A 23104-nucleotide genomic window follows, 5' to 3' on the forward strand; every position below is an offset into this window, starting at 1 on the left:
TAATTCTAAGCTAGAATCATTTGTGAATTTTAAAGAGGAAAGCTACCTATTCTCATGAGTGTAAGACTAACACAGGTCAAGACCCTCACCCAAACATTTTAATGGCTTACTCATTTTCTATATTCCTGATATCAAAATGGTATTCAGAATTCTTTAGAATGAGTATTATCTACATTTCTTCTCTGAAGAAACAGCCATATTTGTGAGGTACCTCCTGCCTCTGCCATTCTCTTATGAGAAATGATGATGCTACTCTTTCTTCAGATGGTTAAAGTTCTCAAGGGAAAGTTATGTTAGAAACTGCTACTATAATTACCAGCATGCAGAATTTGGATCCCAAGGAAGAAAATGGGACTGGATCTAAATGATGCAAAGAAAATATTTTCTTATTTTTATAAGTCTTCTATGAATTTTCTGTGTTAAAATTTACTTTCAAGTATGATGACCAAGAAATAACAAGACACCAGACTTAGAAACCATCCAGTTTTATAATTTTCTCTGGCTTTTTAAACCACTGAATATAATCTCACAATTCAAGACTTTCAGGCAGTTTCTTTGTTACTTTCTTTGGTTTCTACTTCTTTAGGCAACAATGGGTCGATCTTTAGTAACAAACCTTCACTTGTTGAACTACGAAGGAAAGCTCGTACCACAAAGGGTCCTGGAAACAAAGACAAGAACCAATTTTTATTTTATTCCATAGATATGTAATGAGCAAATACAAATGTGCAGCAAGAAACCTTACAGGAATTATGCTGCATTTTAACTTGAAAAGCACTGATACTACTTGTAGCAGTTTGATATGGTTATGAATTCCAAAAATAGATATTGGATTATGTTTGTAATCTGGTCTGTGCCTGGGCTTGATTAAGTTATGATTAGGGCTTTGATTGGGTGTCATTAGGGCGCTGAGTTCCTGCCCTGTGGTGGGTGGGGACTCACAGATAAAGGGCATGCCAAAGGAGAGAGTTGAGGATTTTAGATACTGGAGTTTTGATATTGAAGTTTGATGCTAAAGCCTTCAACTGGAGCCCCAGGAAGTAAGCTCACAGAGGAAAGAGAAGCAAGCCCCAGGAAAGAGGAACTTTGAACGCAGAGAGAACGCAGAGAAGGGCTCTGGAAGGGAGGAACCCAGGAAACCTGAACCCTCACAGCCATCAGCAGCCATCTTGCTCAAACACATGAAAACAGACTTTGGTGAGGGAAGTAACTGAATCCTCGCAGATATCGACAGCCATCTTGCTCCAAATAGACTTTGGTGAGGGAAATAGCTTATGCTTCCTGGCCTGGTATCTGTAAGCTCCTAACCAAAATAAATACCCTTTATAAAAACCAACCATTTCTGGTATTTTGCATTAGCACCACTTTGGCTGACTAATATACTACTGAGCTAATATTCAAATGATAAAACAAAAAGGGAAGATCGTTCCATTTCTAGAGTGGAGGACAAAATATTAGAGATTTGTCCTTGAAACAATACATACTCACTAAAAATTCTTTTCTCTCTTCCAGCAAATGAGCAACTAGAATTTATTTTATTGCAAAGTCAACAGTTGAAGGGAGACGGTGGTGATAATTACATTTGATGGAAATATTCTAAATATTTATTTAAAGCAGTCCATACTGACGTACTTTTGTGTTACTAAACATTCAGTGAAATTCCCTAAAACTTAAAAGCTTTTCATCAGAACAATTTTTAGGGGCTTCATTTAAATGGCAAAACAAAGGATTATGCTGCTTTCTAAGGGTTTACTGTCTATCATTCTATTCCTGCTGTAGTGTCTAAGGATTCTACACAGAAATCAAAGTTATACAGGGAATATAAGAATCCATATTCTTATAATTTATTCACTGGTGTGTTAACTTCAACAGAAGGTAAAAAATAGCTTAAGAATAGATTTTAATTATAAATTTGGTTATAAAACTAAAAGTGACAAATTCCTGTCATGGTAAACCTGTAAGTAAATAGTCAATTAAATATAATGGACCCTTGCTTGGCTTCAAGCATCCATGAGTGAAATTTGAAGAAGTAATTTGAATGACAGGTAATGCAATGACAAAGGTACTAGAGTAGTCTGTGTACCTAGCATACCACACAGCTTCCACATCTAAATCAAGTTTTACTGTTCTCCATGAATCATCATGCTTTTAAGAAATGACTCTCATGATATGATTAAAAGAACAAAAAAACTTTTTTTTTCCTAAAAAGAAGTAAGATCAAGAAAGCCAATGGCTAATCCCAAAGTGAATGGCCTGGCTTTAAAATATGATTTCATAAATGATTTTTGTTCCAGATAACACCATTTGAGTTCAATGCAATCATTTATCACTTTATTTCAAACACTATTTCATTTAATGGTAGAAATAATGTGAAGATTTGCTAAGGTTTCAGAATGTATTCCTTATTACTGTTAAAGAGGTCTCTAGACATGCAACTCTCAGGTAATTAGGAATCCTTTCAAAAATTAAATGTTATTTTATTTATTTAATCCCTGGAAATAATGGTATTAATCACACTTGTACATTAACTTGACTATTTTCTTAATATTTTATAGTTTTATAATATGATAGGGCTATAGAGAAGTCTACCCTCAGTAAATTACTTACCCAAACTCAGTGGTCTATGCTTACAAACATCATTAATAACTGCTTGTAGATTGGAAGTTATCTGATCAGTTGACATATCCAGCTGAAAGAAAATGATATATAACATTAATGATGTGAAAGAGAACATAATTCAATTTGCATAACTATCAGTATTTATTCTAGACTGTGTTATTGAAATATTCAACTAATGCAAATTATCCATTAAGAGACTCTACTGTGAAAGAAAAAACCTTCATAACTTCTTTAAGAATGCTACATGTCTTTACATGTCTTTACATGTTGAGATTTAATTACTTTATAGAATATGTTATAGCAAAGCTCTTTGAAGTTGTTATACTTGGATCCTTGACTTCCAAGTAATTTCCCCAATGCATATACTGGGGCAGAATACACTGCCCCAAAGCTCCATCCCAAGGAATTCCTGATATTTTCTCTTTCAGTTATTTGCTGTTTTGCTTTTAAAGGACACTAAGAAAATGTTTAGAGATAAATGCTTTCATGAGTCCAAAATAAAAACTACTTGACTACACACATTCAGACAATACATATCTCACACAGAGACAGTTTCAGAATGCTGTGATGATATTCCAATTTTTCACTCTGTGCAAGAGCAATTATCTTGTCATTTAGTAAAACCTACAGCAAGTATAACACATATAAAATTTCTATTCATAAAACTCCTAAGCCCACCTCACATCCTTGAAAAGTCCTTGTGTTTATTATTCAAATGCAAGGAAGATAATTCTTTCTAAATGTTATCAAAATCAGTCATCTTATATTCAAATGTTTAGAGGACTCTGCACTTCACAGCAAATTAATTAATTTTTAAAAAATTCATATAAAATCTGTAACAGCTTAAGGGATACCCAGTAAAAAAGTTCAAGGTCAACAAGATTTCTACTTTCCAATGACTCTGAGACCATTGTGAGAAATGTGCTTCCTGAAAAAAGTTATTCTCACCATTATTAGACAAAATTTATTAGGCATTTATTATTTATTGTGCATGATACAGTGCCAAACCCTGAAAAAGGTTTGGACTTTATTGGAGGACTTTTCATTTCATGCCAATCCATAAGTGGGAGTCCTGGGAAGAAAAACTCAAGACAATGTATAGATTACTACCTAAGTCCATAGATATAGAGACTTTAATTTTCAATGAAGCAAGTTGTTTATTGGTAGACAAAGCACCTTAAGTGTTCTATGTTAAAGAAAAGAAAAAAAAGTTAAGGAATCAACATATGTCCCTATCTCTTTTCTTTCTTCTCTTACTTCTCCATTTACCTCAAATTGTCCTTTATCATCAACTAGGGTGACCACCACAGCTCTAATAAATTTACTTCCCCTTTGGTAAATACCTTTACCTACCTAACAACTGGAAACATAAGATAGAAGAAAAAGATGTCCAACACATATTCTGTTTTAACAATTATGATTTATATTAAATATGCATAAAACTTCCCAGATTTTTGTAAACTGTTCTTACGTAATTCATTTATTGTGATTTTTATAGCAAGCTGAAATAATAACATATGCTTTAGAAATGCGAAACATTAATATTTCCCCTGCAATTTCCATTATTAGCATTCCTCCAATTATTTCATTAATTTAAGGTAAGTTTTAAAATATGTAAAAATGCTTTAAAAACAATTTATACTTTTGTCCAAATTCCAATACTTCTATCCTCTGACTGAATTTGAAAATAGATTACTAGCCATAGCACTTAATACTTTTTCTTTTATAGATAATGTGCAAAATTATGGAAAAGTTACACATTTTAGGGCATTACTTTGCTTATATTTGCTATTGACAAGACAGCTATGGCCACAAACAAAATGTATGCATGCATGAGTTTTATCAAAACTTGCCTACGAAATTTCTTTGGACCAACAATGATCTAGATTTAACTCAGGAAAGCAACATTTGCAAGCTTTTCTGCTACATTTCAGTTACAGTGCACTTATCCAGAATACCACAGATTGTACACTTTGGATGGATTTATGCTTTATTAATATGTATCAATAAAATTGATTTGTTTAAAAAATAACAATGCAACAGAAGAAAAGTTAATCAACTGGAAGGAACACAGGAAAAGAAGGGGAAGTGGTAGTAAGGCAAGGGCCAATGGGCCACCATTTTTATCCAACTATTGTTTGCACCTTCCTGATTTAAGCAATACTCCTTCCTAGCCACTTTTTCAATTTATGGACCTAGTCCCTTCAAAATAAGCCTTCAATTTCCACATACTAAACTATAAACTTCATGTCATTTAACTGAACTCCAACACATTCACTCTTCCTGTTCTAACATGTTCACTAAAACTGAAGGCTTTCTGATTTTAACACAAGATTGTTCTCTGTTTATATTCCCTTACCCTGAACTTGTTTTTGTTACAATATACTTTAGGTTTTATCGGCTGCCAGGTTGAGGATATTCTTGCCACAATACAATTCACAATTCCACAAGGAAAACAGTGATACACGCCTATGAATGGACTATATTTACAACTTTAAAAAGAAGAAAAGAAAAAATGAGGCATATCAAAGAGATTGCCTTTATATTAAGTATGTCGAAACTCCAAATATATTTGAAACCCAGACAAGAAACTCAAGTCAAATCAGGTCTTAGCATGATTTGGTATAAGCTAAGCATAAATATGAGCTGTCCTACTTTTTTTTTTTTTTTTCCAGAAAACAAGCTTGGTCTAATTTGACAATAGCATCATTGCTTACAAGTCCTCAATATCTGGATATTTACAAGAGTTGTGAAATTGCTTAGTTGTTTTTTTCTTTATAGGTATCATAACTGTTAATGTCAAAGCCGGGCTATTATATAAATGTCCTTATGTAATGTATTTTTAAAATATGCTCTCATTCATAATTACAAACAACTATATTTAGTGAAGGTACTGTAAGTCTTTCTCATTCCAAATTATTCAAGATTTTATGTTCCAATGACATATTAATAACTTAAAATAGAAAAAGCAATAAGATTTTAAACTAAAACCAAAAAAGCAACATCCATTATTTTTAAAGTATATAGTTTCTTGGGAATACTTTACCCTCTTTTATTGACTTAATTTTATAATTTACTAGTGGGAAGCTGCCCTGTAATATAAGAAAATAAATGGGAAGAAAAGGACTTCACTTGCTCATAGGAGTAATCAATGCTTCATAATAAACTTTCTGATGACACGAATTTAGCATTAGTAATAATTCAGAGATGTGCCAAATATGTCAGAAAAGTTTTGTGAGCTGATGAATGAGTAATGTAAGTAAGATTATGAGAAAACATTAAAAAAATTAAAAAAAAACTTTTAAAGTATGTTAAGAACATTTTTCTATATAAACAACTGATTTGCTAATTATATGGAATTATTAATTCAGACAGCATCTACCAAGGCAAAAATTTTTATTAGCCTAAGTGGTAAAAATTAAGGTGCATGTCATTTAAAAAAAACCATTCTGTGATATACTTCCCACTAATTCGTAGTAATTTCCCAATAAGTTTAATTATACTTTCAATGTTTTTCCAGTAAGTAGGTGGACAACCAATGAGGGTGGGAAGGCCAGAAAAGAGAAAAAAGAAGAAAGGGAAAGAGGAGGAAAAAGAAAAGAAAAATTTGAAACAGTGATTTAAAAATAGAAAGAGGAAGAAAGGAAGAAGGCAGGGAATGGAGAACTTGAAAGCAAATATCAAAACAAACTACAAATTATAACAATTATTTTTAAGGAATCTCAAATAATAATTGTTCAGGTACCAGAATGGAACAATTATCTCTTCATCTGGAAATGGAATTTTCAAAATGGAAAGGAAGAAATATTGTAAAGTTGTTCAAACACCTTACTATCTGGAATGGTTGGAAATGTTTTGGTAACGGATGGTGATAATGGAAGAATAATATTGTGAGCATAATTTACAGCAATGAAATAGATATTCAAATGTGATTAAAAGGGGAAATGTTAGATACATGGTAACATAATAAAAACTTTTTTAAAAATCCATGGAACTACACTACACAAACAGTGCATCCTAAGTTTAACCAGTGTTCTTTAAAAACAAAAACAAAAAAAACCCATTACTATCATTTTATCCTTAAAGTAAGCCTCTTCTAATATCCTTCTATGTTAGAGGGTAAAGGCCTGGCTGCCAAAGATCTGAGCCAAAATTAGGGACAAGGATAAAGGTTAAGTGTGAGCTGAGGGTGAAGGTGTGTGTGTGTGTGTGTGTGTTTATAGGGAGCAGGTGTCTCAGTATTCAGTAAACTTATATTCACTTAATCTCCCTATTTTCAGTTGGGTGCTCATATCCTCAACACTTGACCTCCTCCAGTCTAGAGACAATCTTTTTAAATTTTTCCAGTTATCTGCCAGCATGGGAAAGGGAAATTACCAGTGATATGAAGTATTTAAGAATCTTCTTCAGTAGCTTCCAACCAATCTTCCGTTTCAGACCTTTCTCGCTCCATCTCCACACCCATTATTAATGCCCAGGTCAAGAGTTATCCAGAGCCAGATCTTCAGCCTTTTGAAGATCATGAAGTTTAGACTGTAATTTTTTGGTTTTCTCCATTGTTGATTTAGGATTTGGCATTTCTAACCAGTTACCACTAGGGTATTAAAATCTGCTATCTTTACCTGGATCCTCAGAATAAATGGTTTCTCAAGTGTCTTTGGAATACTTGAAAAAGAATATTAATTTTACACTACAGACCACAATCAAAATCTCACAAAATTTTAGAAAGAAGGAACTACAGAGGATGTATTCTTTGATCATCTAACAGTCAAATTAGAAAATAACAAATGTTTAAATAAGCCAAAAAAAGAAAAGGTACAAATTTTAAAACACTCTCCCAAATAATAAGAAAAATGCCATGATAGATTTAGAAAATATAGAAAAGAAAATTAAGTATCAAAATATGGGGAAACAACCAAAGTTGTTATCAAAGTTAAAAATTTAAATATATTCATTATGAAAAAATGCACAAATCTCATCTATAATTCGGAAGTATAGAAAACCAGCAATAAAACACATTTCAGGGAAGTAGCATAAAGAAAGATAAAAAGGGCAAATCAACAAATTGTAAACAGAAACAAAATAGCACTGACAAATTTCAAAGCTGTTCTTAAAAAAAAAAGTACTTAAATATGCAATGTACATGGCAGTGACTTCTTTCTCTTGAGGGTTCCACTGACTTCCAGCTTCTTCCCATGGCTTTCTCAATCTACATATGAATTTCAGTCTATTTATAAAGGATTCCAGTAATCTGGATCAAAACCCAATCTGATTCAGGTAGGTCACATCTTAACAGAAGTAATGTCTTCAAGAAATCCTATTTACAATGGGTGCACACCCACCAGAATGCAGACCAAGAACAAGAACAAGTCCAACTGGGGTACACAATTGATTCCACCACATGGGTTTATTTCTGGAATGCAAGGATAGTTCACTAAGGTCACATCACTAGATTAAAGAAAAAAATTATCTTAATTGAAAAAAAAAATTATTAAGCAAACTGCAATACAAATTCCCAACTTAAAAAACAAAACTAATAAAAATACAAACTTGCTTCATTCCTAAATATCAATCTCTAAAACCTGTTTTCCTTTACATGCTAATGAACATCTACCTTAAACCATGAGCCATTATACTTAATGAGGAAAGTCAAAGCTTAAAAAACATCTATTTTATAGACATACAATGGTATATTACTCAGCTGCAAGAAGGAATGCAGTATTAACACATGAGACAACATGGTTGAATCCCGAAGACCTTATGTTGAATGAAGTCAGTCAGTAACTGAAGGACAAATAATAAATGACCTCATTTATATGACTTAAGCAAATTGAGAAGACCCACAGAGTTAGTCTGGAAGATAGGGTATCAGAAAACGGAAAGGGAGTAGAAGGTGGTGAGTCCATGCTCGATATGAGCAAAACTGATTAGGTAGAAGGGGGTGTTGGGCAGTGAATGGAGGTGATAGTGGTGCAAGGATGTGACCAGGATTTGACAGTGCTGAAATGTTAAGGCAACTAGGGTGGGTGAGAGGAGGGCTACAAGAACAAGTGAACTCTAGAGAATTGCAGGTCTGTGGTTAAAACTACAGTGGTGGAAATGTTCTTTTGGCAAATATAGCAGGGGAGGGGTTACTGGTGCAGGGCATAGGGGATGGGTGGGAAATGTGGGATAGGGTGTACCTGGGACATGCTTTTGGAATACAGAAGTATTCATCTTGTCATAGTGTATTATCTCAGAAGGTGGTGACTCACACAATAAACAAGAAAATATTAAACTCCCTTCCTGGGGAGTCCTACTATGTTCTCAATTAGAGGGGTCAAAAATCTCTTGAGAACACAGGCAGTGCCTAATAAAAGAAAACAGACCAAAATGTCAAGCCCTGAATATTACAAGTAACTACGAATCTTATTCTTCAAGAATTGAAACTTAGTGGTTACCATAGGTTCCAAGGGAAGGGGGAGGGAAGAACAGAATAGATGAAACAGAGCAATTTCAGGGATTGAAATTCTACATAATCTTGCAATGACTGATAGAGGGCATTTTAAATTTTGTCAGAACCTTAAAAGTGTACAGTGCAAAATGTAAACCACTGACCATGGTTAATCAATGCTTCAATATTCGTGCATAAATTGTAACAAATGTACCACAGTCATGTAAGATGTTATTAACAGGGGGGAGAGGGAGAAAAGGTTGGATTCATGGGAATCCCTTATATTTTCCGTGTGCCTTTTCTGTAACCTAACGCTTCTTTGAAGATAATGCGAAAAAAATAAGACACTGGGGAAACACAAGGAAGAAACTGCCACTGTACATAAAAGATAACTGATCTTACAGTGATAAAGACAACGAAAATATTTTTTATTTTTGTATTTGCTATTACTTTTAAATTTTATTTATTTATTTGCTTTTGTCTTTGTTTTGGGGGACGTTTTAGATGACAAGAAGGTTCACAAGTATGGCATGGGAGGAACACTGGTGTGGGGTGTCAGTGATGGGGGGATGTGTTGCAAGGAGTATCTGGGGCATGCCCCTATGGAATATGAATGTATTAAGTGGTCATGGGGTGTTGTCCAAAAGAATACTGAATTCTCATCATAGGAAGTCCTGCTACATTCTCTAATAGAGCAGCAAGAATCCCCCAAGTTCATGAAGAAAGTAAGACCAATTTGCCTTGATACTGGTGACTGTACTTAAGAACTTTGTTCCTATGAAACTGAAACTTAGCCTAGTATCATATATTGCTTAAGAGTTACTTCCTGAAAGTCTTCTTGTTGCTCAAATGTGGGCTCTCTAAGCCAAATTCAGCATATAAATGCACTACCTACTCCCTGGTGTGGGACATGACTCCCAGGAATTGGTCACCCTGGTACCAAGCAATTATTACCAAGCGCTAACTAGCAATGTATTTGGGAAAAGACCTTCACTAAAACGGGGAAATATTAAATACAAATGAGTTTTCACAGCTAAGAGATTTCAAAGTGAGTCAGGAGGTCATACCAGAGGTTACAGTTATGCATGTTTCAGGAGAATCTCACTGCCTGCCATAGTAAATAATGCCTCAACCAGGGGGGCTCCTGACATCTAGACACTATAGGTATGGCATGCAATCTCACAATCTCAGGAATTCGGCACCCTGTAGTGGGCTTTACTTTGGAATATACGCTCCCCAATATAAGAGAGTTAGACTCATTTATAATTTCCCTACACATGGCTCTTCTGACCCCCTTTATTTGAACCTATAATTACAACTACACTCATTAAATATATGTCTCAGAGACTTAAATCTTCATCTGTTTATGTTGTGGGCGATTAAGGCAGCATGCACAGAATCTACCTTTCAGCAATGCTGGTAACATGGCCGCCCGGGCTGATACAACAATAGCTTAGGTCACCCTCTCCCTTCTTTACAGAACCAGTTCGCGCCAAAAGTTCTTACCTCAAATCTGCCTTCCGCCCTAGCAACAGCAGCTGCCAATCCCAGACCGCCACCTATCCTTACCCGCCACCCCCTCCTCCCTAGAGTATATATGCTCAGTCCCCTCAATAAAATTTTGCAGCTTGATCAGAATACTGTCTTGCTGTCGTTCTTTGTGTCTCTTGTCCCATACCATTCTTCCCTCATAGGATCTAGAGCTCCCGTTGATCGTCCCACTGGTCGGGACATGTTTATATGCCAGTTGAGCCCTGACTCTGAGCAGAGTTGCAACACCTACTCTCTAGTTCATTGGACCTGCCCAGGACAACTAACAAAAGGATCATGATGGATAATACCTGTTCCCCAAAAAACAGAGTACCTACAACTACAAGCAAGACAGTTCCATCCATCTGCCCCATGGGATCTAAGCCCCCTCTCAATCAGAAACAGAGTGGGCATCACCATCCCCAAATTCTCAAGATTGAGGAATGAACAAACATAAGGAGGGAATGCAACTATGGGCTAAAGTAGACATATTATTCTTCTTCAATGGAAGAACTTGTAACACTAATATAAAGGCAGTGGCCACCAGAGGTTCTGAGAGGAAGGAGAGGAAAGAATAGGTATAACAAGAGGCTTTCTGGGGACACTGGAATTGTCCTGCATAACATTGCAATGACAAATACCGGGCATTATACCTTTTGTTAAACCTATAAAATTGCGCAGTGTTAAGTATAAGCTATTATGTAAACTATAGTAACGCTTCAATATGTGTTAAGCAATTCTAATAAATGTACCACACTAATGAAAGACGTTGTTCATGAGGAAAGATGCAGGAGGTAGAAGAGGTAGGATATAGGGAATCACCCTATATTTTCAATGTAGCTTTTACGTAATATAAAGCTTCTTTCAAAATAAAATAAAATTGAAAACAACAGCAACAAAAATCCACCTATTTGTTGATGACTCTCAAATTTAGATTTCTAATTTAGATCTCTATCTCTCAAATTTAGATCCCTTTTCCTGGAATTCAAACTTAAATATCCAACTGCCTACATTACAGTTCCATTTGGATATCTAAAAGGCATTCCAAATTTAACATGTCTAAAGCAAGCCTCTGATAACAATGTTCACTCTCCAATCAACTCCTCTCTGCAGTCTTCCTATCAGATAATGGTAACTTCATTACTCTAGCTTCTTCTGCAAAAAACTCTCCAACTATCCTTAACTCCTCTATTACATTGCATAGCCACTCAGTCAGCAAATGCTATACATTTAAAATATATCCAGAAACTGACCGTTTTTATCACTTCTGTTACCACTCCAGTCAAGCCAACCTCATCTCTAGTCTGAATTATTGCAAAAGACTCCTAACTTTACTCTCTGCTTCTATCTATACTCCCCTTCAGCCTACTCTCAACAGCAGTGCAAGTATCTTTTAATCATTCAGTCAGATCATGTCACTCCTCTGCTCAAATCCCTCTGTATGTTGTCTTCATTTTTTAACAGTTTTATTATTTTTATTTTTTTATTTTTAAAAATATTTATTTATTTATCTCTCTCCCCTTCCCCCCCACCCGCCCCGGTTGTCTGTTCTCTGTGTCTATTTGCTACGTCATCTTCTTTGTCTGCTTCTGTTGTTGTCAGCGGCACGGGAATCTGTGTTTCTTTTTTTTTGTTGCATCATCTTGTGTCAGCTCTCCATGTGGGTGGCACCATCCTTACACAGGCTGCACTGTCTTTCGCTCTGGGCAGCTCTCCTTACAGGGCGCACTCCTTGCACGTGGTGCTCCCCTACGCCGGGACACCCCTGCATGGCACGGCACGGTACTCCTTGCGTGCATCAGCACTGCGCATGGGCCAGCTCCACACGGGTCAAGGAGGCCCGGGGTTTGAACGGCAGACCTCCCATGTGGTAGACGGAATCCCTAACCACTGGGCCAAGTCTGCCGCCCTGTCTGTCTTCTTTAGGAGGCACCAGGAACCGAAACCAGGATCTCCCAGGTGGGAGGTGGGCACCCAATTGCTGAGGCACATCCACTCACTCAAATCCCTCTAAAGACTTTGCACATCACACAGAGTAAAAGACAAAAATCTTACTGGTATCTACAAAGCCCTACAAAGTGGAAAGATGGCTGAAACTAGGGTACCAGGACATCTAGGGTCTAGTCTAAGCTTTAATAATAGCCACTGCTAATTAAACATTTACTACATGACACACACCATTCTACCCCTATTAATATTACTCTTATATCACAGTGGGAAAAACTGAGATTCCCAGGGGTTATGCAATTTGTCTAAGATCACATGGCTAATGAGCGGAGAAGTCAAGATTTCAACACTTCTCAAACCCTACTCCTAAACTGGTATTTATAATCACTTTGGCTCTATAGCCTTGGCATTAATCAGATAAGTGATCCTAAGAGAGCCCCTTAAACTTGGTCTCAGATTCTTGTCATGAGAGTGAGACAGGACACTCTAACAGTTCATCCACTGATAAAACTATGTGATACTTAAAAGAAGAAGAAAAATGATTCTATGTTCTCCTGAGTCAGAATAATTCTCCCACCTTTGTATGTATAATCCTTTTCTCATAACTTCCTTAGCATATATTTCTTCAAGAATTTTTAGGGAAACGGCCTTTGGCCCAGTGGTTAGGGCGTCTGTCTACCACATGGGAGGCCCGCGGTTCAAACCCCGGGCCTCCTTGACCCGTGTGGAGCTGGCCCATGCGCAGTGCTGATGCGCGCAAAGGAGTGCCCTGCCACACAGGGGTGTCCCCCGCGTAAGGGAGCCCCACGCGCAAGGAGTGCACCCGTAAGGAGAGCCGCCCAGTGCGAAAGAAAAAGTGCAGCCTGCCGAGGAATGGCGCCACCCTCACTTCCTGTGCCGCTGACGACAACAGAAGTGGACAAAGAAACAAGACGCAACAAAAAGACACAGAAAACGGACAACTGGGGGAGGGGAGGGGAATTAAATAAATAAAAATAAATCTTAAAAAAAAAAAAAAGAATTTTTTAGCCTTTTCTAACACCCACAGAGAGAAATACCTGTAATGGCTCAAACCATTTTCTTCCTCAGAGACCTTGTACTTGTTCCTCCTTCTTCCAGTAATACTTTCCTCTCAAATATCTACACAATTTGCTCCCTTACTTCATTCAATTCTCTGTTCAAAAGCCACCTCTTCAGAGAGGTCTTCTGTGACCAACCTATCCAGAACAGCCATAAACACACACACCCCACCACTACTCTGTCCCTTTCAAAGAACATACATATTTATATGTATATTATCTATTTTCCCTACTAGAAAGTAAGCTATTTAAGGGTACGGACTTTTTGCTTTATTCATTGTTATGTCCCCAGAGTTAAGAGTTTTCATCATTTAGTAGGCATTCAGGATGTATGTATATGTATATTCTGTGACAGAGAGTAGTTGGAAAGAGTCAGAGTATTAAAGGAGGTGCCAGCCCATGTAGGGCTATTAAGATTTTTAATTTTACCTAGATATGGTATGAATTAATAAGTCAAGGAATTAAAGGAAGGGAGAAGGGTACTGCAGAGGGAAAAAAAAGCCAGTGAATGGTGAGAAAGTATGTTTTGGATATAACAGAATGTTGTTTAACAGAACCAGGATTTTTTGTTTGCATTTTAGCTTTTGCCACTCAGGAATTAAATCTCAAATGACTCTAAGCCAGGTGATTATAATCTTTCTGCTCAGCAATTTTCCCTTTTGGGGAAAGAATTTAACTAGAGTTAATGCTTTATGAAGCCATAAATTCTAAGAAAATGTGTTGGTGTTTTGTTTTTACTTTTTTACCTGAAATATTATGAATATGGTTTAATTTCTCTTTAGATTATCTAATGAAAAGTATTATAAGTCCAAGGAGTCCCCAATATTCTAAGGTAAGATGAGGATAAAACTTTGAAGATTCCCAATTTTGTGGACTTCAGAAATATTATAATGAAAAGTCATTTCACTTGTGTACAGGTACACCTGAAATGGACTATTTTGAAATGAAAAATAAGAAGAGAAAAAAGTCAATTGGAAATAGAGCAGCCTTTCACTAACCATTCTTTTGAAGACCAAACAATTTTTACAAATGTGGAAAATTCTACCAAGTTTGATGCTTTTAGAGGGGTTGAAATTATAAAAGTGATCTGAAACTAAGCAGATTTATAGACATTGTGCTCTTTAATAGGTCAAGTGTGCACAAGCATTACAAGTCAACGTTTTTATCCTCAATTTTATCTGACTTTATTAATCCCAAAAGATTTCTCAGTTAGAACTGATTTGGAAATCAAAGTTTAAAACCCATGAAAACTAAATTAAGTACTTTTACATATGTGAGAATCTACTGAACTATATCAGACATAAAGGTTGGCTAGCTGATACTTGATAGTATATATACTGAAACATGGGCCTGATTTTATAAGCTCTTTCTGGAGTATACATAATAGGCCATGAGAATCATATAATTTTTTGTGGTATTAAATACTATGACATATTAAAAATACCAAATAAGCACAGCCCAAATTTTCACTTAAACTACAAATTCATGCCCTCTCTTCTTGATAAATGTTTCTTACAAGTTTTAATGTACCATATTTTATAGCTCCAATAATTTTCATCCTCGTGAAATGTTCTATTCCTTGTCCTCGACCACTCCCAGTAAGTGAAAATTCAACTACAAAGCTATCCTGTTTGTTTTTGAAACATGTGAGGGTGGATAGCATTAATAAAAGTAAAAAAGAAGGGAGGAGGGAAGAAAAAGCATGCAAGCATTTTAGTTTTTGACAAATATTTGGGTATTATGTGTGCCTCTGTAAAAAGGGATGGTCAGAGTGGGGAGTGGGGGTATATGGGACCCTCTTGTATTTTTTAACGTAACATTTTGTATGATCTATGTATCTTTAAAATTTTTTTAATCTATTTTAAAAATCTAACCACACACACAAAAAAGAGGAAATTAGAACAAACTTTTACCTTATAAGAACGCATAAGTTAAGAAAATCAATCAATAACACAACTGCCCTCTAATTATACTTAGAAGTGATGTGGAAAAGCAGGTTGGAGGCCAGGTATCTTAAACAGCACAAGGACACTATCGGTGTGACAAAATGAAGCATGTTCTGAGAGCCTCACAGCTAATATAAAATAGATTTGTGGTATGTTATAGAATACTAACAGGCACCTTTTGAAAATTATTTCAAAGTCTTTATTATGGCAGGTTTATGTTATAATATCTGGACACAGTTTAACTCCTTTATGTAACTTCAAAATATACACCTGCCTAAGCATTCCTATAATGAGTAGAGGACAGGATTCTTAATTCTGTCTCTCTCATTTTGTGAAATTCCAGAAATTAAAATTTCACTTGCAATATGATTCCACAGAATTTTTTGAAAACTTTAGTGTAAATCAGTAAAATCTTTATAAAATAAAACTTTTTCCCACTGTTTCACTATATAATTTGAAATGTCTCTTGATAATTTCCAACTTATCTTCAATTGGCAGAAGATTTCATTTATTCATACTTTTGTACAATGATTCATCCAACAATTATTTATTGAGCACCTACTGTTTGCCAGGCACTCTTCTAGAATGTGAAGATACAGCAATAAACAAAAGGAAATTCCTTGTGGAGTTTTCATTCAATTTTGTTATTCAAATTTGTTATTTTTCTTAGGTTTCTTGGTTCCTCCTCAGGTGTGGCAAAACCTTCTTAACTGTCTCTCCAAATCCATCCCTTCTTCTTTTCAGTCAAAGGTTTAGCTGAGTACATGGCCAATGAGCAAGACATTACATATCACAGCCCTTAATCTAAGCCATGTGATTAAACTCTGGACCATGAAATGGGAGCAGATGTGATTAGGGCTATGGCTCACATGCTTAAAAGAAAGCTTCTTCTCTCTACTTTCTCATTTCCTTCACACAGGCTACAGGTCAGACATGGTAGTCAGTAAGCTTCAACCACACAAAACAGAAGGTCCTAGGAAATGAAGAAAGAACAAGATAGAAGGAAAACTGACCTCGGAAAACACTGGAGCAAAGCAACCTGAGCTGCCCACCGGCTCACACTTGGCAAAGAAATAACTTTCTTCATGGTTAAGTCACTGTTGTTTGGTCTGTTTAAAAAGCTGAACCAATATGTGTGTGCCAGGCTATTTATCATCTTACATATTATTTTGTAATATGAATAATCACCCTAAATTTACCTGATACATATTTTCAAATTCCTCCAAGAAGCTGTCCATGACCTGCTCTATGCTATAACTACACCAATCATTGCTTCTTTTGTGCAACCTCTGTTTTTATATATTTTTATTATTACACTTCACTTCTTTTTGTAATTTATTTCCATATCTATCTCTTTTTAGACTGTGTCTTCCTTGAAGAAAAATGTCCTATTCTTCTGTGACACCAACATTTTGTCTGGCAAAGCAGACACTTAATAAATATTTGTTAAACAGAATTTATACATTAAGTTGTGTTTTTATTTTTGTTTAGATTATAAATAAGCTAATAAGGATTTGCCCTATTCAGATAATAACGTTTACGAAAAGACAAGAAATAAGGCTGACTTTTTCTAAATATAGGACAGTGAAAATCTCTAATACATCATGGTTCAGAAAACCTAATTCCAAACACTGGGTAGAACAGGCTTTATTTTCAGTAGAAAGCAGATGCCAGGCAATTTCAGTATTTGTAAACACTTCAATTTTACAAAAGTCAGTCTGCAATGATCATAACTCTTATTCAATTTACTTGGCACTAGTAAACATAGCAGCTCATGGTAGAGGTGCTCATGCTAGAGTCAGGCAGGGTCCATAGTAAAGGGAGTCACGGGAGACTGCGCAGAAAAAAGGAGAGTGGTAGAGAGTCAGGGAGGGCTAAAAATGTGAAAAGAACAGGAATAAAGGAAGGCAGATGGATTAGGAAACTCAGAATCTTAAGATGTGGAATATAAGAAAATTGTAACCAAAGAAGAAATCAATGGTAAGGTCCAACTTGTAACTTTTAAGCTGCTAACAGTGTACCCATATGACCTACTACCATATGACCCAGCAATTCCACTTCTACAAATATATCCCAAAAAAAACCTAAAAGCAGAGAGACTCAAACAGATATTTGTACACCACTGTTCACAGCAGCATTATTTCAAATCACTAAAGGGTGGAAGCAATCCAAATGACCGAGGCAGATGAACTGATAAACAATATGTGGTATAGACATACAATGGATTATTAGCATTAAAAAGAAAAAAGTTCTAATACATCATGCTACATGGATGAAACTTGAAGACATCAATCATATTGAGTGAAATATGATATAGGTCAGACACAAAGGGACAGATATTGTATGATTCCACTTATGTGAAATAGATAGAATATGTACATTTATAGAAACAAAAAGTAGAGCACTGATCAACAGGGGCAGGGGTAAGGGGGAATGGGGAGTTAATGCAAATGGTATAGGATTTCTATTTGGGGTGATGGGAAAGTTCTGGTAAAGGATGGTGATAAGAGGCGTGCAAACTTACAAAAATGATTAATCCCATCAAATGCAAAGAAAAACATAAAACTAATCCATTTCTCTCTCCAAAAAAACTTATCCCTTTAGATCAGGGGTCAGCAAACTTTTTGTGAAAAACCAAATAAATATTTTAACTTTGTGGACCCAAGTAGTCTTTTTAACATATTCTTTTTTGTTTTGTTTTCACAATCCTTTAAAACTGTAAAGTCCATTCTTAAGTTTACAGGTTGTACAAAAACAGGTCAAGGCTGGATTTGGCCCAAGGGACATGGTTTGTGGACCCTTGCACCAGATACATTTTTATTTTAAAGAGTTATTTATTTATTTATTTATTTTTCTCTCCCCTTCCCGGCCCCAGTTGTTTGTTCTCTGAGTCCATTCGCTGTGTGTTCCTCTGTGTCCGCTTGTGTCAGTGGCACCTGGAATCTGTGCCCAGTTTTGTTGTGTCATCTTCCTGCGTTAGCTCTCCGTGTATGTGGCGCCATTCCTGGGCAGGCTGCACTTTTTTCGCCCCGGGGGGGGCTCTCCTTACAGGGCACACTCCTTGTGCATGGGGCTCCCCTACATGGCAGACACCCCTGTGTGGCACGGCACTCCTTGCGCGCATCAGCACTGCGCATGGGCCAGCTCATCACACTGGTCAGGAGGCCCTGGGTTTGAAACTTGGGCCTCCCATGTGGTAGGGAGACACCCTATCCATTGGGCCAAATCTGCTTCCCTGCTCCAAATACCTTTTATCCAAAATGTGGAGGATGCCTAAATGGCATGTGATGCTGTTCATGCTCTTTTATCAGCCCACTCATTCTAAACAAACTCTCATATCATCCAGATGACAAAATTTTAAAAATAAGTTACCACATCTTCAATATTTCTAACTGTAAAATAATAACATTAGTCATAGAAAACTCAAACTTTTAAAAGAGATTTCACAACCCTTTGAAATCTTTTTAAAAATTCCATTAACTATTTTATGTTAGGTACAATGGTGAACAGTTTTTTTCCCTTTTCAAACAACTTGAGATATATTTGATATACTGCTCATTTTAAAAACTTTACTGAGGTATATTTTGCATATCATATAATTCACCCCTTTTCTGGTATATGGTTCAATGGTATTTTAGTAACCACATGAGAATAATGAGTCTTACTTCTTCCTTTTTAATGTGGATGACTTTTATCTTTCTCTTGCCTCACTGCATTGCCTAGAATTCCCAGAATAATAATGAAAATAAGTGGTCTTATTCCCAATCTTAGGAGTAAAGTCGTCAGACTTAACATTACTAAGTATAATGTCCGCTGTAGATTTTTCTTTATCACTTTGAACATTCAGTCTCTCACTATTAATTATACTGTTAGGGAAGTGTACTTGGCCCAGTGGATAGGGCGTCCATCTACCACATGGGAGGTCCGTGGTTCAAACCCCGGGCCTCCTTGACCCATGTGGAGCTGGCCCAGCGCAGTGCTGATGCGTGCAAGGAGTGCCGTGCTACGCAGGGGTGTCCCCACGTAGGAGAGCCCCACGTGCAAGGAGTGCGCCCCATAAGGAGAGCTGCCCAGTGTGAAAGAAAGTACAGCCTGCCCAAGAATGGCACCGCACACACAGAGAGCTGATGCAGCAAGATGATACAACAAAAAGAAACACAGATTCTCATGCCACTGACAACAACAGAAGCAGACAAAGAAGAACACACAGCAAATGGACACAGAGAGCAGATAATGAGGAGCTAGGGGTGGAAGGGGAGAGAAATAAATAAAAAATAAATAAAAAAAAAGACATAACTAAAAAAAAATTATGTTAGCTATAGGTTTTTCTTAGATGCCATTTAACAGATTGAGGAAGCCAACTTTCTATTTCTAGTTTGTTGAGATGTTTTAATCAGAAATGGTTGTTCGATTTCATCAAATGCTTTCTCTGTATCTACTGAGATGTTCATATGGTTTTTTATTTTTATTTTGTTAATATGGTGAATTATAATGACTGAATGTTGAATGTTAAACTAACCTTATCTTCCTACCTGGTTATCATATGCTATTTCTTTTATATATTGCTGGTTTCTATTTGCTAAAATGTAGGATAGATTTTTACATCAATGTTTACAAATATTATTGGATTTCAGTTTTATCTGGATTTGGAAACAAGGTAATGCTGATTGTTTCAGGTGAGAAGGTAAATCAGGTTCCTGTTACTCCATCTAAGCCAGAAGCAGAAGTCTGCTATCTGGTAATTATGTTATAATCCCATCTATTCCTTCATATCCTATGAAGTTATATATCGTTATCTTCATTTTCAGATGGGGAAAAACTGAGGCTCAGAGAGCAAGGTATTACAGTTCTAATCTAGAACTAGATTTGAGCCCAGATAGTGTGACTCTAACCCACCCTCAATCTCCTCACTAAAATATATTATAAAACTTAAGTAGTATTTTAAAAGATTCTCTTTAAGCACAGAGATTAATTTCTTTCTCATTAAGAAAAAGCATATATCTCTAAAAGATCCAGGGTGTTTGATTTGGAGCCCATGTTCTTAATCACTACAGTATTTGTTGAAAAACATGATTGAGATGTAATGTTTTAACACTCTAATTTTGTCCCTATACAAAATATTAAATACTGAGTATACAGGAAACATCACTTAAGAAAAGGCAGATCTAATCTGGCTAGGAAGAAAGAATTTAAAAGGACATTCCTGGCCCAGTGGTTAGGGCGTCTGTCTACCACATGGGATGGCCACAGTTCAAACCCCGGGCCTCCTTGACCCATGTGAAGCTGGCTCATGCGCAGTGCTGATGTGCGCAAGGAGTGCCGTGCCACGCAGGGGTGTCCCCCGCGTAGGGGAGCCCCACGCGTAAAGAGTACGCCCCGTAGGGAGAGCAGCCCAGCGCGAAAGAAAGTGCAGCCTGCCCAAGAATGGCACCGCACACACGGAGAGCTGACACAACAAGATGATGCAATAAAAAGAAATACAGATTCCTGTGCCGCTGACAACACCAGAAGCGGACAAAGAACATGCAGCAAATAGACACAGAAAACATACAACCAGGGTGGGGGTGGGGGGGAGAAGGGGAGAGAAATAAATAAACAAATCTTAAAAAAATAAATAAAATAAAATCTTAAAAAAGACATTCCACAGCCCTAAAAAGTCCAACCAATTTGACTGAACACACAGAAAGGCAACAATAGTTACTACCATTTAAAAATTGTATTTAATCCTCAAAAGCACATTAGGTGGTTTGTATTACTATATATATTTTACAGATGAGGAAATTTCAGGCATAACAACATTCAGAAATTTGTTTAACATCTGCTATCCCTTAAATTGCAAAGCAGGCACTGAAACACAAGTCTCTACAATTCCATAATAGTCTCTTTTGTTGTTGTTATTATTGTTTGTTTAACATTACATTGTTGTCATCCATAGGAAATAGGAAGTATTGCCAAGGGACTTTTGGGACAAAGGAATTCCAATATCAAATTGTAACAAGTTTAGTGCCAAATGAAGTACGGACTCCCCGGTCCCTAACTATATTAAAGATGCTTTGCTCCCTTTTTAAAGTAGGTTTTCCTTCCACAAAACTAGCTAAGGATCCTTCCCACATTTCTGATGACCTACAGTAGCACAGTGCAATTAGTTTGGATTAGTAGTTGGTGGCTATAATGGAGAATTCTACTTAAGAATAGAATGGGAGAGAAAAGAGGACGAATAACATCTATTCAAATAATCCCAGCTATGAAACAAGATGACAGAAGGGAACAGAGCCTGGACTCTTGAGGAGGCTGCCAAGGTTCAAAAACCTATTTTGCCTCAAATTAGCTGTAAGACCTTGGAATAATTATTTAACCTCTCTGGGCTTCCCGTGCCTGTGTCAGTAAAATGGGGATGATAATGTTACCACTCAGAGTAAAGATTAAAAGACTGAATATATGAAAAGTGTTTAGAATGTCCCTGATAGTACCTGGCACAAGATCTAGTTCCTACTCACAACAAGCTTAAAATACTAGAGAACAAAAAATACAAACAAAGAACAGATAATCAAATAAAGCAAATTACTATTAAATGTTGGTATGTGGCACATAATCCTGAAAGGAAAGAATTCTCAAGTACCATTAAAACTGATGAGCTCAACCGAAAGAATTTTTTTTTTTAATTATCTACGTGTATACTCCAAAGGTAAAGCCAAGAACAAGTTCAAAGGATTAGCATAATATAGTATCTTAAATTATTAATGAATTACTTGAACAAAAATTAAAAGAGGGTTATTTGATAATTTCCACTATAACTTACTGTTGCTATTTTGGTACTGAGAAAGTTCTCCCTTTCTTCATCTACCTTAATTTCTTGTCCAGTTTTAAATAACTCAAGCATTTTGGGAATGTCATGGCCAATGGAATCTGGTCAGAAAAATAAAAATATAAAGTTATTACTACATTTAAACAAGTACCAAAAATTACAGAGTAAGATAAAAATTTAACCCATATGAAAACATAACAAATAACAGACAGACTTTAGGGTGCTCCTCATGATCCCTGTTTCCTTGTGCTCATGCCCTCCTGTTCATGTCCTTGTGTGATCTCCTCCCCTTGCATATGGATACAATTTGAAACTTGCTTCTAACCAACAGACACAGGGTGGTTATATGTTTGTGACTACATTACATGAAAATTATAATACCTGTCTTAGAAGAGACTCTCTCTCTTACTGGCTCTGCAAAAGCAAATTGCCATAATGTGAACTGCCATAAGAGGAGGGCCACAGGGAAGGGAACTGAAGGCAGCCACAGGGTGACAGCAAGAAACAAACATTTAGTCTAATAGCCTGCCAGAAATTGGATCCTGCCAACAAGCATGTGAGTCTGGAATTTTTCAATCCTTCTTATCTGCACAGAGGATAAAGTCTAATCTCCATGGTACGGCACACAAAGCCCTCCCTGGCCTGGTTCACTGCCTATCACTGTCTAACCTCACTAACCACCACTATCTGATAACACTTTCTATACCAAACTATAGCAAAATACAATTTCCTGAACACAACTGGC

General features: G+C 36.4%; 1 protein-coding gene across 1 annotated transcript in view; it reads right to left on the reverse strand.

The window, feature by feature from the left end:
- Window positions 1-469: 469 nt before the first annotated feature.
- The window catches only part of MRPL1 (mitochondrial ribosomal protein L1), a 78914-nt gene continuing 56279 nt past the window's right edge, over window positions 470-23104 (reverse strand). Inside the window, exons 7-9 of the mRNA XM_023590623.3 lie at window positions 22354-22460; window positions 2608-2689; window positions 470-661 (exon numbers count right to left, since the gene is read on the reverse strand). Of these exons, the coding sequence (XP_023446391.2) occupies window positions 543-661; window positions 2608-2689; window positions 22354-22460 (308 nt within the window). The 3' untranslated portion in view covers window positions 470-542. The remainder of the gene's footprint in view (window positions 662-2607; window positions 2690-22353; window positions 22461-23104) is intronic.

Source organism: Dasypus novemcinctus, chromosome 1, assembly GCF_030445035.2.
Source record: "Dasypus novemcinctus isolate mDasNov1 chromosome 1, mDasNov1.1.hap2, whole genome shotgun sequence".
NCBI classification, from domain to species: Eukaryota; Metazoa; Chordata; class Mammalia; order Cingulata; family Dasypodidae; genus Dasypus; species Dasypus novemcinctus.